This window comes from Diabrotica virgifera, chromosome 4 (assembly GCF_917563875.1).
Source record: "Diabrotica virgifera virgifera chromosome 4, PGI_DIABVI_V3a".
NCBI lineage: Eukaryota > Metazoa > Arthropoda > Insecta > Coleoptera > Chrysomelidae > Diabrotica > Diabrotica virgifera.
Window position 1 is genome coordinate 250374160 of NC_065446.1, and position 15779 is coordinate 250389938.

At 32.6% G+C, this 15779-nt stretch overlaps 1 protein-coding gene across 1 annotated transcript in view; it reads left to right on the forward strand.

The window, feature by feature from the left end:
- LOC114326876 (carnosine N-methyltransferase) overlaps nucleotides 1-15273 on the forward strand; it is a 36737-nt gene extending 21464 nt beyond the window's left edge. Inside the window, exons 4-5 of the mRNA XM_028275329.2 lie at nucleotides 3947-4220; nucleotides 15079-15273. Of these exons, the coding sequence (XP_028131130.1) occupies nucleotides 3947-4220; nucleotides 15079-15249 (445 nt within the window). The 3' untranslated portion in view covers nucleotides 15250-15273. The remainder of the gene's footprint in view (nucleotides 1-3946; nucleotides 4221-15078) is intronic.
- The last annotated feature ends 506 nt before the right edge of the window (nucleotides 15274-15779 follow it).

Sequence of the window (15779 nt, forward strand, 5' to 3'; positions counted from 1 at the left end):
GCATTATGGGCAGGTGCTCCATCTTGTCGGAACCAAAATGTATTCCGATCAGCCAAATATTACTCATCAGAAATGTTATTTAAATTAGTTTCTAAGATGTCAGCTTATCGTCAAATACGTGATAAACTAATTTATTATGATTGACAAAACAACTAACATTAAAACCGAATCTGCCTTGCTTCCTGATCCCTTGAACTAAGTGGGAATTTGAGTCATTCCAATATAGTTCATTGTGTCGGTTAAATATTCCTGCACTGGATATGCGAGCTTCATCGCTAAATATTACCTTTGAATAAAAATTTGGATTTTCATTACATTTTTCTATATACCATTCTGCAAATTGTATCCTTCTCAAATAATTATCGTTAGGATATCAGTAACGTGTCAATTATTATTACAAAAAATGGGGAGTATCTTGCACATTTACTATAATTTTCATATTTTTGTAAAATTAATTATAGTTGTTACGTTGTTTATTATTGTTGTTTGTTGGTTTATGTTAATTATTATTATTTTTGTAAAATTAATTCTTGTAGTTAGGTAGTTTTTTGTTGTTGGTAAATTCGTTATTCCTATTTTTTAAGTTGATCGATTTTATTTTTGCTAAATAAAAATGTCAAGGATTGTTACCCTAATATTAAAATGTTAAAATACGTTACCGAGTGTTTTATTTTTAAGTGCCTTTAACCTGACGTCAACTATAAACAATTTATTTGCACGGTAGCTCCAAACAACTGAAAATAGATATATATGTCATATCAGATGAAAAAGAATTAAAAAGGTAAACAAAAAATTTCAAAATATACAGGGTGTCCCATTTAAAAAACATAAGTATGGTTTATATTTCCTTAACGAGACCCCCTAAGAAAGTTTTTTGTACGCCAGTGAATCCGTCCATAATATATCTATCAAAAGTTCCTATAAAGTTTTTTAAAATTTTTCTTAATAAAGAAGATCGGTAACCCTGTCGTTTTCGACATTTTTCAATAATCGCCCAGTATCTCGATAATGTGAGGAGCTATTGATGATTTGATTGGGCAATTGTTACTTTAACGAAAAAAGAAGTCATGACATCTTAACTACTTTTTTTCTATCTCCTCTAGTTTTCGGTATAGACTGCAAAACACACCAATTTGGGACACCCTGTACACTACACGCTCGTCAACGTACGTCTACCTTGAACCAGCGCTCAGTTCCTTCTTCTTCTTCAGGTGCCATTTCCTCTACGGAGGTTGGCAATCATCATAGCTATTTTAATTTTTGAGGCAGTAGCTCTAAATAGTTGTTTTGAGCTGCATTCAAACCATTCTCTCAGGTTCTTCAGCCATGAAATTCGTCTTCTTCCAATGCTCCTTCTGCCATCTATCTTTCCTTGCATTATGAGTCGCAGGATGCCATACTTATCACCCCGCATCACATGTCCGAGATACTGTAGTTTTCTTTCTTTAATTGTAAGTTCAACTTCCTTCTCTTTACCTATCCTTCTCAGTACTTCGTTGTTCCTAACTCTATCTACCCAGGAAACCCTCATAATTCTTCTATAGGTTCACATTTTAAATGCGTTAAGTCGTCTCATTGTCTCTACATTTAATGTCCATGATTCCACTCCATAGTATAGTACACTGTATACGTAACATTTTGTTAGGCGTACTTTAAGAGCTAATGTTAAATCTTTGCTACATAGGACCTTTTTCATTTTCATAAAATTAGAACGTGCTTTTTCGATTCTGACTTTGATTTCTGCAATGTAGTCATCATTTTCTGTTATAAGTGTTCCTAGGTAAGTGTACTTTTTTACTCTTTCGATCTGTTGGCCCTCTACTATTAAGATTTCGTTAGTATTATGGTTGTTTTTATTAATTTTCATTAAACTTCGTCTTTTTGATATTAAGAGAGAGTCCGTACTCCCTACTACACCTTACTATTTTACTCATGAGTCTTTGCAGGTCTTGTAAACTATCGGCTATTATTACTGTATCATCTGCATATCTGATGTTGTTAACTAAGACTTCATTTACTCTTATGCCGACTGTTTCATCTTCCAGAGTTTCTTGCATTACCTCTTCAGAATAAGCGTTAAATAATAGAGGTGATAGTAGGCAGCCTTGCCTGACTCCTCTCTTTATTTCCATTTCTTCAGATGTTTCTTTTTCAATTCTTACTATTGCTCGCTGATTGTAATAGAGGTGTGTTATTAGTCTTAAATATCTTTCATCTAGGTTTTTAGTTTTCAGAATTTCCATGAGTCGATCATGTTTTACTTTATCAAACGCGTTATTGTAGTCTATAAAACAGGCGTAAAGAGGACGGTTAACATCCAAACATCTCTGTGTCAGCACGTTGAAGGAGAATAATGCCTCTCTGGTACCCATACCATTGCAGAACCCATATTGAGTGTCACTAATATCCAGCTCCAGTTTAGAGTGTATTCTGGTGTGGATAATTTTCAGCAGAATTTTCAAGGTATGTGACATTAAGCTTATGGTTCGGTAGTCACTGCATTCTTTGGCATTCATTTTCTTTGGCAAACACACAAATGCTGATGTCAACATTTCTCTAGGGATGATTCCCGTAGTATAGATAGCGTTGAACAGTTCTTCTATTATGTCCAGGTTTTTCTCGTTGACCAATTTTATCAGCTCGCTAGGTAATTCATCTGGACCAGCAGATTTATTAGTTTTCATAGAGTCTATTGCCTGACTAACCTCTGATTTGGTTATCTCTGGGCTCACATCTCCGGTTTGGCTATCTACTGATGTACTAGCTTCTCTCTGGTCATGAAATAGTTCCTCGATGTACTCTTTCCATCGTCGTAGTTTTCGTTCTGTCTCCATTATAATATTTCCATTTTTGTCGAGCAATATATTTGAGGTTCTTCTATTTCCTATTCCGGCTAGTTCTTTGACTTTTTTATGTAGGTTGAAGTTGTCATATCTGTTTTGCAAGTCCATTTCTTTACATTTTTCAGAGAAGTAGGTTTCTTTAGCCTCCCTAATGTTTCTTCTTATTTGGTTTTGAAGCTGTTTATAGCGGGTCTTATTGATGGTTTTGTTTTTTCTTCTTTCATTCATCAACTCTAGAATTTCCTCCGTCATCCATTCTTCTTTCTTACATTTGGTTGTTGTAAGTACTTTCTTACTTGGCTCTAATATAGAGGTTTTGAAGAATTGCCACTGCTGTTCTACGTTGCAATTATTTCCTGGGTTTCTGTCTAGATTTGTGTTGATTTCGTGTACAGATTTTCTTTCGTTTCTTCTGACTTTAGTTTCTGTATGTTAAGTTTATTGTTTTTGCGGTTTTTTTGCGTCTTTTTAGTTGAAGTTGAAATCTAGCAATATTTTATTTTATTTAGCGTATGGCTTAAGTTCATCACAGAATATATTTAGATTTGTGCATTATACAATGCATCACAAACAGATGTCCAATGTTTTTATATATTCGATTGACCCTTCGGTTGCCATTACAAAGTCTATAGGGTCACCTGTGTATGCTCTTCGTGGGCAGTCCTGAACAATGTGACTGATAGTCTGTCTTGCAGCGCCGCAGTCACAAGAAGGCGAGGGGAGTTTACCCCATCTGTAGAGGACCTAGCAATAAAAAGACTGTGATCAGAAGATACATCAGCTCCTGGATATGCCTTTACTGCCTGAATAATTGAGTTTCGATATCTGTGATTTATTAGGATGTAGTCAATTTGATTTCTGACGATTTTGTTGTCTTTGTCAGCTGGAGATTTTCATGTATAAATGCGTCGCTTAGGTAATTTAAAGAATGTATTTGCGGCTATAACATTATAGTCCTGGCAAAATTCAATTAGGCTCAGTTCCTACTGACAATTAAAGTGACAATGCGCATGTGCAACAGTGTTACAAATCCGTGCCATGAGCAGTGAAAGGGTTAAAGCTAAGTCAACATACAATCCAACGACAATCTTTGTTTGTTTTAGGTTTCCTGATGCCATACCAACTCTAACACCTGACAACGGATTCTCCATGACCGCCGGTGACTTTCTAGAAGTATATACTCACAGCGACGACTGGCATTGCGTTGCTACTTGCTTCTTCATCGACTGCGCAGCGAACGTTGTACAATACATAGAAAATATATATAAGATATTAAAACCTGGCGGCCTCTGGGTAAACTTGGGTCCATTGCTGTATCACTACTCTGACATGAAAAACGAGAAGAGTGTCGAGCCGAGTTTTCAAGTCGTAATGCAGGTAAGTTACTCGAGCTTTTTTTATTATGACATGCAATGTATTTTGTAAGCTTGACATTAATCTGTCCCTTCTCTTTGAGGGCACTAGATGGCGCCTGATATTTATTATAAAATATCGAAGAATGCCAGTCAAGAGGAAGTAGTTGCACTTTCTACTTTAAACAAAGTATGTAAATAATATACGAAAAAAATATTCACACCTTCGTCTATCTCGCCATTCCGAGATGCGTTTCGCTATTTATATCTCATCAATCGGACTTTGCAAGAAAGACAAAAGCAGAGAATATTCTTTCCGCATAACTGTGGATGATGTACAACCATTCACAGACGTGGGCTCTGGGTTGTGTAGAAGCAACCTAACAGTTTCACATTAATCTGTCCCTTCTCTTTAAGGGCTCTAGATGGCGCCTGATATTTATTATAATATATCAGGGTGCCCACCACGAAGGGCCCCTTCAGGGACAGAAGGATTCTCAGTTGGGACGCTGATCTAAAGAGGCAACTCTAGGTAGGGTGAGAAATAGAGCACGACTTCTTCATGCACTTGGAGAATTGGTATAACACACGTCAAAACTTAGAAAACATACATTTGATCTGTTATAGAATATAAATCAAAGATCTACTGCGTCATTGCGTATGGTGAACTATAAACCTGGCGTTTTCACACGAGGTCATAACAAAACCACGAGTACTATTTTAAAACCTGATGTTACCCTTTGAAGTAGTTAACTGGAATTCTACGTTAACCAAAAATAACTCATAATTTGTAACTTAAAATTATAACATTTTATACTTGAATATATTTGAATACAATAATATATACTATATTATTATTCTGTTTATATATCTGTTTATAAACAAAATTGTATCTAAAGGTGAAGTAGTTTTCAATCCTAATAGCAATATTAATAATATTTAAAAATATTAAAATATTACTAAAAGATTTTTAAATTGAAAACTTATTGGTCCATTTTCTTGGTAACACCTCCCAGGCTTCTAAAATTTGCAAGCCAGATGAATGCTGAAGCGAAGAAGACAAGAGGGAATTCAAAAACTTACAATTCACGACCTCTGTTCAGCTGGTAAATTCCAACAGAAAATGGACCTAGTTACTCAAAGAAGTAACGACCAATATAAAAATAAAATAAAAATTCCATTTTTATTCGGTTGCAATGCGAAGTCAATGATGTGAATGGACTAGGTGACTAGCGTCATCTGGCAATTGAAAGATGAAGTAGTTTTCAATCCTAATAACAATATTAATAATATTTAAAACTATTAAAATATTACTAAAAGATTTTTAAATTGAATTGGTGTCGTGACGGGGTCGTGAATTGTAAGTTTTTGAATTCCCTCTTGTCTTCTTCGCTTCAGCATCCATCTGGCTTGCAAATTTTAGAAGCCTTGGAGGTGTAACCAAGAAAATGGACCAATAAGTTTTCAATTTAAAAATCTTTTAGTAATATTTTAATATTTTTAAATATTATTAATATTGCTATTAGGATTGAAAACTACTTCATCATTCAATTGCCAGATGACGCTAGTCACCTAGTCCATTCACGTCAGTTGCGGTGTGGGGGATAAACTCTCGGTGTTGATCACTTAAAGTATGGAGAAGCAGGCCTGCGTTCTCTCCGATGAGACTCCAACAAGAGTCGAAAATCGTCGATTCAGACGGCTGGACTGCTCTCCGTATTTTAAGTAAAAAATAAGATTGTTTTGCCTTCGCATTGCAACTGAATAAAAATGGAATTTTTATTTTATTTTTAAAATTTTATCTGTTTCATACTGTTTAAGTCTTAAAAATTTACGAGGAACTTTGAATACCGTGTTCAACCTTTGACAGTATTTTGACGTTTTTTGATAGGAATCCTGTGATTTTTTTAATATTCGATGGTCGAAGTCAAACAATAAGGCTCGCACGCAATTTTCTCCTTGTTGCCATATTTTAAATTTGAAAAAATATATAGGGAATAATCAGATTTTCTTGACATGTCGTTCCTATTACAGCAAACATTTCATTGGCTAGAAGTAGTGACGTCATTAGTATATTTGGTGAGATGGTAAATGGTAACTGACATCTGTCATAATATTGAAGGTTAAATATAATGTCAAATTCTTGTTTTCAAATTATATATTATTTTCATTCCACTTTCCATATTTCACTTTCCATTCCCTATCCTTGACCATAAAAAAAGAAAATGGATAAACAAACAAAAATCTTACATAACGTTCTACATGACAAGATGACTTTGACTTTTATATTCCACATAGTTATCTTTGTTTTACACTCTTAAAGACAAAAAAAAAAACAGTGTAGCCGGTAGCTGCTGTGGTAAATACATGTATGTTTTTATTTGGCAACAGCGCTTTCTTGCTAAACTTGACGGTAGCGAAAAAAACTAATATATGACAAAAAATTTGTTGAATTTGTTTGACGTAAGTTTGTACCGGTGGGTTATGATGTCATTAAATCTATTACTAGTACGTTCTTTAAAGGTATAATATTGCAAAACCTCTAAATTTTAAAGAACCGCTTGGATTGACATGAAATTTGGCATACACATAGCTAACAAGTCAAAGAAAACAAGTGATATTGTGCCGATGTGTGTTTTTGCCTTATGGGTGGATTTCACCCCCTTTTGGGGGTGAAAAATATATGTTCGAAATAAGTCCGGAAATGGATAAAATGACTAATTCTAAGCAACTTTTGTTCTATAAAGTTTTTTCATCAAGTTAATACTTTTCGAGTTATTTGCGAGTGAAAATGTTAATTTTTCTACAAAATAACCACTTTTTCAGACGATTTTTTGCAAATAACTCATAAACAAACAAAAATCTTACATAACCTTCTATATGACAAGATGACTTTGACTTTTATATTCCACATAGTTATCTTTGTTTTACACTCTTAAAGACAAAAAAAAAACAGTGTAGCCGGTAGCTGCTGTGGTAAATACATGTATGTTTTTATTTGGCAACAGCGCTTTCTTGCTAAACTTGACGGTAGCGAAAAAAACTAATATATGACAAAAAATTTGTTGAATTTGTTTGCCGTAAGTTTGTACCGGTGGGTTATGATGTCATTAAATCTATTATTAGTACGTTCTTTAAATATATAATATTGCAAAACCTCTAAATTTTAAAGAACCGCTTGGATTGACATGAAATTTGGCATACACATAGCTAACAAGTCAAAGAAAACAAGTGATATTGTGCCGATGTGTGTTTTTGCCTTATGGGTGGATTTCACCCCCTTTTGGGGGTGAAAAATATATGTTCGAAATAAGTCCGGAAATGGATAAAATGACTAATTCTAAGCAACTTTTGTTCTATAAAGTTTTTTCATCAAGTTAATACTTTTCGAGTTATTTGCGAGTGAAAATGTTAATTTTTCTACAAAATAACCACTTTTTCAGACGATTTTTTGCAAATAACTCATAAACAAACAAAAATCTTACATAACCTTCTATATGACAAGATGACTTTGACTTTTATATTCCACATAGTTATCTTTGTTTTACACTCTTAAAGACAAAAAAAAACAGTGTAGCCGGTAGCTGCTGTGGTAAATACATGTATGTTTTTATTTGGCAACAGCGCTTTCTTGCTAAACTTGACGGTAGCGAAAAAAACTAATATATGACAAAAAATTTGTTGAATTTGTTTGCCGTAAGTTTGTACCGGTGGGTTATGATGTCATTAAATCTATTATTAGTACGTTCTTTAAATATATAATATTGCAAAACCTCTAAATTTTAAAGAACCGCTTGGATTGACATGAAATTTGGCATACACATAGCTAACAAGTCAAAGAAAACAAGTGATATTGTGCCGATGTGTGTTTTTGCCTTATGGGTGGATTTCACCCCCTTTTGGGGGTGAAAAATATATGTTCGAAATAAGTCCGGAAATGGATAAAATGACTAATTCTAAGCAACTTTTGTTCTATAAAGTTTTTTCATCAAGTTAATACTTTTCGAGTTATTTGCGAGTGAAAATGTTAATTTTTCTACAAAATAACCACTTTTTCAGACGATTTTTTGCAAATAACTCATAAACAAACAAAAATCTTACATAACCTTCTATATGACAAGATGACTTTGACTTTTATATTCCACATAGTTATCTTTGTTTTACACTCTTAAAGACAAAAAAAAAAACAGTGTAGCCGGTAGCTGCTGTGGTAAATACATGTATGTTTTTATTTGGCAACAGCGCTTTCTTGCTAAACTTGACGGTAGCGAAAAAAACTAATATATGACAAAAAATTTGTTGAATTTGTTTGCCGTAAGTTTGTACCGGTGGGTTATGATGTCATTAAATCTATTATTAGTACGTTCTTTAAATATATAATATTGCAAAACCTCTAAATTTTAAAGAACCGCTTGGATTGACATGAAATTTGGCATACACATAGCTAACAAGTCAAAGAAAACAAGTGATATTGTGCCGATGTGTGTTTTTGCCTTATGGGTGGATTTCACCCCCTTTTGGGGGTGAAAAATATATGTTCGAAATAAGTCCGGAAATGGATAAAATGACTAATTCTAAGCAACTTTTGTTCTATAAAGTTTTTTCATCAAGTTAATACTTTTCGAGTTATTTGCGAGTGAAAATGTTAATTTTTCTACAAAATAACCACTTTTTCAGACGATTTTTTGCAAATAACTCATAAACAAACAAAAATCTTACATAACCTTCTATATGACAAGATGACTTTGACTTTTATATTCCACATAGTTATCTTTGTTTTACACTCTTAAAGACAAAAAAAAACAGTGTAGCCGGTAGCTGCTGTGGTAAATACATGTATGTTTTTATTTGGCAACAGCGCTTTCTTGCTAAACTTGACGGTAGCGAAAAAAACTAATATATGACAAAAAATTTGTTGAATTTGTTTGCCGTAAGTTTGTACCGGTGGGTTATGATGTCATTAAATCTATTATTAGTACGTTCTTTAAATATATAATATTGCAAAACCTCTAAATTTTAAAGAACCGCTTGGATTGACATGAAATTTGGCATACACATAGCTAACAAGTCAAAGAAAACAAGTGATATTGTGCCGATGTGTGTTTTTGCCTTATGGGTGGATTTCACCCCCTTTTGGGGGTGAAAAATATATGTTCGAAATAAGTCCGGAAATGGATAAAATGACTAATTCTAAGCAACTTTTGTTCTATAAAGTTTTTTCATCAAGTTAATACTTTTCGAGTTATTTGCGAGTGAAAATGTTAATTTTTCTACAAAATAACCACTTTTTCAGACGATTTTTTGCAAATAACTCATAAACAAACAAAAATCTTACATAACCTTCTATATGACAAGATGACTTTGACTTTTATATTCCACATAGTTATCTTTGTTTTACACTCTTAAAGACAAAAAAAAAACAGTGTAGCCGGTAGCTGCTGTGGTAAATACATGTATGTTTTTATTTGGCAACAGCGCTTTCTTGCTAAACTTGACGGTAGCGAAAAAAACTAATATATGACAAAAAATTTGTTGAATTTGTTTGCCGTAAGTTTGTACCGGTGGGTTATGATGTCATTAAATCTATTATTAGTACGTTCTTTAAATATATAATATTGCAAAACCTCTAAATTTTAAAGAACCGCTTGGATTGACATGAAATTTGGCATACACATAGCTAACAAGTCAAAGAAAACAAGTGATATTGTGCCGATGTGTGTTTTTGCCTTATGGGTGGATTTCACCCCCTTTTGGGGGTGAAAAATATATGTTCGAAATAAGTCCGGAAATGGATAAAATGACTAATTCTAAGCAACTTTTGTTCTATAAAGTTTTTTCATCAAGTTAATACTTTTCGAGTTATTTGCGAGTGAAAATGTTAATTTTTCTACAAAATAACCACTTTTTCAGACGATTTTTTGCAAATAACTCATAAACAAACAAAAATCTTACATAACCTTCTATATGACAAGATGACTTTGACTTTTATATTCCACATAGTTATCTTTGTTTTACACTCTTAAAGACAAAAAAAAACAGTGTAGCCGGTAGCTGCTGTGGTAAATACATGTATGTTTTTATTTGGCAACAGCGCTTTCTTGCTAAACTTGACGGTAGCGAAAAAAACTAATATATGACAAAAAATTTGTTGAATTTGTTTGACGTAAGTTTGTACCGGTGGGTTATGATGTCATTAAATCTATTACTAGTACGTTCTTTAAAGGTATAATATTGCAAAACCTCTAAATTTTAAAGAACCGCTTGGATTGACATGAAATTTGGCATACACATAGCTAACAAGTCAAAGAAAACAAGTGATATTGTGCCGATGTGTGTTTTTGCCTTATGGGTGGATTTCACCCCCTTTTGGGGGTGAAAAATATATGTTCGAAATAAGTCCGGAAATGGATAAAATGACTAATTCTAAGCAACTTTTGTTCTATAAAGTTTTTTCATCAAGTTAATACTTTTCGAGTTATTTGCGAGTGAAAATGTTAATTTTTCTACAAAATAACCACTTTTTCAGACGATTTTTTGCAAATAACTCATAAACAAACAAAAATCTTACATAACCTTCTATATGACAAGATGACTTTGACTTTTATATTCCACATAGTTATCTTTGTTTTACACTCTTAAAGACAAAAAAAAACAGTGTAGCCGGTAGCTGCTGTGGTAAATACATGTATGTTTTTATTTGGCAACAGCGCTTTCTTGCTAAACTTGACGGTAGCGAAAAAAACTAATATATGACAAAAAATTTGTTGAATTTGTTTGACGTAAGTTTGTACCGGTGGGTTATGATGTCATTAAATCTATTACTAGTACGTTCTTTAAAGGTATAATATTGCAAAACCTCTAAATTTTAAAGAACCGCTTGGATTGACATGAAATTTGGCATACACATAGCTAACAAGTCAAAGAAAACAAGTGATATTGTGCCGATGTGTGTTTTTGCCTTATGGGTGGATTTCACCCCCTTTTGGGGGTGAAAAATATATGTTCGAAATAAGTCCGGAAATGGATAAAATGACTAATTCTAAGCAACTTTTGTTCTATAAAGTTTTTTCATCAAGTTAATACTTTTCGAGTTATTTGCGAGTGAAAATGTTAATTTTTCTACAAAATAACCACTTTTTCAGACGATTTTTTGCAAATAACTCATAAACAAACAAAAATCTTACATAACCTTCTATATGACAAGATGACTTTGACTTTTATATTCCACATAGTTATCTTTGTTTTACACTCTTAAAGACAAAAAAAAAAACAGTGTAGCCGGTAGCTGCTGTGGTAAATACATGTATGTTTTTATTTGGCAACAGCGCTTTCTTGCTAAACTTGACGGTAGCGAAAAAAACTAATATATGACAAAAAATTTGTTGAATTTGTTTGCCGTAAGTTTGTACCGGTGGGTTATGATGTCATTAAATCTATTATTAGTACGTTCTTTAAATATATAATATTGCAAAACCTCTAAATTTTAAAGAACCGCTTGGATTGACATGAAATTTGGCATACACATAGCTAACAAGTCAAAGAAAACAAGTGATATTGTGCCGATGTGTGTTTTTGCCTTATGGGTGGATTTCACCCCCTTTTGGGGGTGAAAAATATATGTTCGAAATAAGTCCGGAAATGGATAAAATGACTAATTCTAAGCAACTTTTGTTCTATAAAGTTTTTTCATCAAGTTAATACTTTTCGAGTTATTTGCGAGTGAAAATGTTAATTTTTCTACAAAATAACCACTTTTTCAGACGATTTTTTGCAAATAACTCATAAACAAACAAAAATCTTACATAACCTTCTATATGACAAGATGACTTTGACTTTTATATTCCACATAGTTATCTTTGTTTTACACTCTTAAAGACAAAAAAAAAACAGTGTAGCCGGTAGCTGCTGTGGTAAATACATGTATGTTTTTATTTGGCAACAGCGCTTTCTTGCTAAACTTGACGGTAGCGAAAAAAACTAATATATGACAAAAAATTTGTTGAATTTGTTTGCCGTAAGTTTGTACCGGTGGGTTATGATGTCATTAAATCTATTACTAGTACGTTCTTTAAATATATAATATTGCAAAACCTCTAAATTTTAAAGAACCGCTTGGATTGACATGAAATTTGGCATACACATAGCTAACAAGTCAAAGAAAACAAGTGATATTCTTGTTCTCATGATCATTTTTCAATGCGTCATTAATTATGACGTCATATACTGTATTGGGTGTGTCGAGACTTATTTCATGTAATTATTGACGAATCTAACAGATGCCAGAATCGTACTTAGCCATAGGTGAAAAGCTTGTGGAATTAAACTAATTAGTAATTTAGTAGATTTGATTTTTACACAATATGTTAACATGTAGGTATTTTTTATAAAGGGGAATAAAATTAAAAAGTAAACAATATTGTTAATTAAATTTATAAATATGGAAACATTAAAAAATGACACAAAACTATCCATAAACTGTGTTTTATCTTCTTCTCTAGGTGCTGTCTCCGCTTCAAAAGTTGATAATCATCAGAGCGATCTTTATTTCTGAAACCGCGGCTCTAAATAATTCATTGTTATTACATCCAAACCATTTCCTAAGGTTCTTTAGCCATAAGTTACGTCTCCTTACTATGGATATTTTTCTTGCATAAAGACCTGGAGTATAAACTAACTTCTAACAAATTAAATTCTAAACCAAAATACAAAACTAACTTTTAACGAACTAAATTCTAAACCAAAACACAAAATAATGCACAAAAACGTTGTGAAACACAAGGGAAGTCGAATTCGAAATTTCAAAATGACAGGTACACAAAATACTGACCTGAATAATAACCGTCACTTGACTCTTTGACACTTCTAAAAAATGGCCAAAATGAACGAAGTTTTCGTCAAATGTTCGTAATACGTGTATTTGATTGGCTAGAAAAAACGCGTATTCTAAATATCAACGAATCAAACGTAGGTTAGGAATAGACATCTTATGTATATAAACATTGTAATGCTGCATTATCTTTGTGTTTAATCACGAAGCTACCGCTTTTTCCGTCTCATCAAACTTAATGCATTAGAGAGAAATCGAAAAACTGTGACGCACTGAAAAATGATCATGAGAACAAGAATATTGTGCCGATGTGTGTTTTTGCCGTATGGGTGAATTTCACCCCCTTTTGGGGGTGAAAAATATATGTTCGAAATAAGTCCGGAAATGGATAAAATGACTAATTCTAAGCAACTTTTGTTCTATAAAGTGTTTTCATCAAGTTAATACTTTTCGAGTTATTTGCGAGTGAATATGTTAATTTTTCTACAAAATAACCACGTTTTCAGACGATTTTTCGCAAATAACTCAGAAAGTAAGTATTTGGTCGAAAAAAAATCTTATCACAAATATAGCACGTAAAAAAGTGAAAAACATGATGTATATATTAGGCCACTATACCTAGTAGAAGCATAGCGAATGAAAAAAGGTTCATATTCGTCAAATTGCAAATCGAATATTTTAACGTGCCCTAACCAAAAAACGAAGCACTTTTTTGGGTAAAACTCATTTTAACTTTTTTAAACTGTTTAAAAAACGCTTATTTTTGTTTTTTCAAAAAAAATTTTAGCATCAAAAGTAAACAAGTTACGCTCAAAATAAAGTTGATCCCTTTTTTTGGTAAGAAATCGGGAAAATCACCACCTAATTAGCATTTCAAATGAACTTAATTGTTACCACTTCACAAGTTTTTTACTCACGTATGTATTGATCATATGATCTGTAAGTTTCATCGGTTCAAAGTCCTTATTTTTGAAAGAGCTGTAGTTAAAAGTGCTTGAACGAGTCACTTATCACGAGTGTATGCAAAAGAAACACCGAATCTTAACCAATTTTTGTCTTACAGAAAAATAAACAAATACAAAATATTCAGAAAAGTAAAGCCGACTTTTTTTATTGTTTAAGATTTTTGGTATCTCTAACAATTTTTAAGTTATTTTGAAAAAAAGCATTTTTAAAATTTTACTTTAAAACCAAATTTTTTCAAAAATAAGCACTTTGAATTGATGAAACTTACAGATCATATAAACACAACATAAGTAAAGTAACTTGTGAAGCGGTAACGATTAATTTCGTTTAAGTTGCTAATTGGGGGTTCCTGATTTTTTTTTTGCCAAAACAAAAGGGACCAACTGTATTTTGAGCGTAACTTGCTTACATTTGATGCTAGAATTTTTTTTATTAAAACAGGACTAAAGCTTTTTTAAACACTTTAAAAAAGTTGTAATATGTTTTCCCCAAGAATGCTTCATTGTTTGGATATTTCACATTGAATTATTCTATTTGGAATTTTTCGAATATGAACCTATTTTTCATTAGCTTAACTCTGCTTTTGCTAGGTATAGAGACCTAATATATACACGGTTTTTTTTTCACTTTTTTATAGGCTATAGTTTTGCTAAGAATATTTTTTTCGACAAAATGCTTACGTTTTGAGTTATTTGCGAAAAACCGTCAAAAAACGTGGTTATTTTGTTGAAAATGAACATATTCTGTTGCAAATAACTCGAAAAGTATTGATTTGGTGAAAAACTCTATAGAACAAAAGTTGCTTAAAATTAGTCAGTTTATCCATTTCGGGACTTATCTTGGTCATATATTTTTTCACCCCCGAGATAAAGTGAAACTCACCCCCAGGCAAAAGCACACATCGGCACCATATCACTTTTTGTCTTTGACATGTTAGCTATGCGTATGCCAAATTTCATGTCAATCCAAGCGGTTCTTTAAAATTTACAGCAAAAACCGTGAAAGAATGTACTATACGTGCATGCCTAATTGTTTGACTTTTAGTATACTAAACTTAAGTAATATTAACTTTAAAAATTTTCCATTTCAGGTTATAACGAAGATGGGCTTTGAGTTGGAAAAATGTGAAACTCATATCAAGACGAAATACTGCCAGAACCCCAAATCTATGTTACAATACGAATATGACAGCGTATTCTTCGTATGTAGAAAGCCAATATCAGTGACAAGTCATCAAGATGACTATTTGGGCCCTATTTAATAAAACAAAATTTGTGATAATCTATTTAGTTGTAGTCCTTAGTTTCCTTAATTAATCCTTTCATTGCAACATCATTTGGCGTAACTACATTGTTCACTTAAACGCTGTAATCGTTGGGCTGAAAAGTTCGTAGGCTAACATGGAAAGAAATTTTTTTTATAAAATTTTATTTTATTATTCGATATAGTTATCTTTGAGTACGATACAACGATTATAGCGGTCATACAATTTTTCAATACCATTTTTATATTACAATTTGTCTTTAGCCTCAAAATAAGCATTAGTTTCGGCGATTAGCTATTCATTGGTGCTAAATTTCTTTCCAGCGAGCATTCTCTTGAGGTCAGCGAACAGGTGGTGGTCGCTGGGAGCCATATCTGGTGAATATGGTGGCTGCGAAAGCAATTCGAAGCCCAATTCATGAAATTTTGCCGTCATTTTCATTGATTTGTGACACGGTGCGTTGTCTTGATGAAATAGCACTTTCTTTTTCTTCAAATGGGGCCGTTTTTTTCGCGATTTCGTCCTTT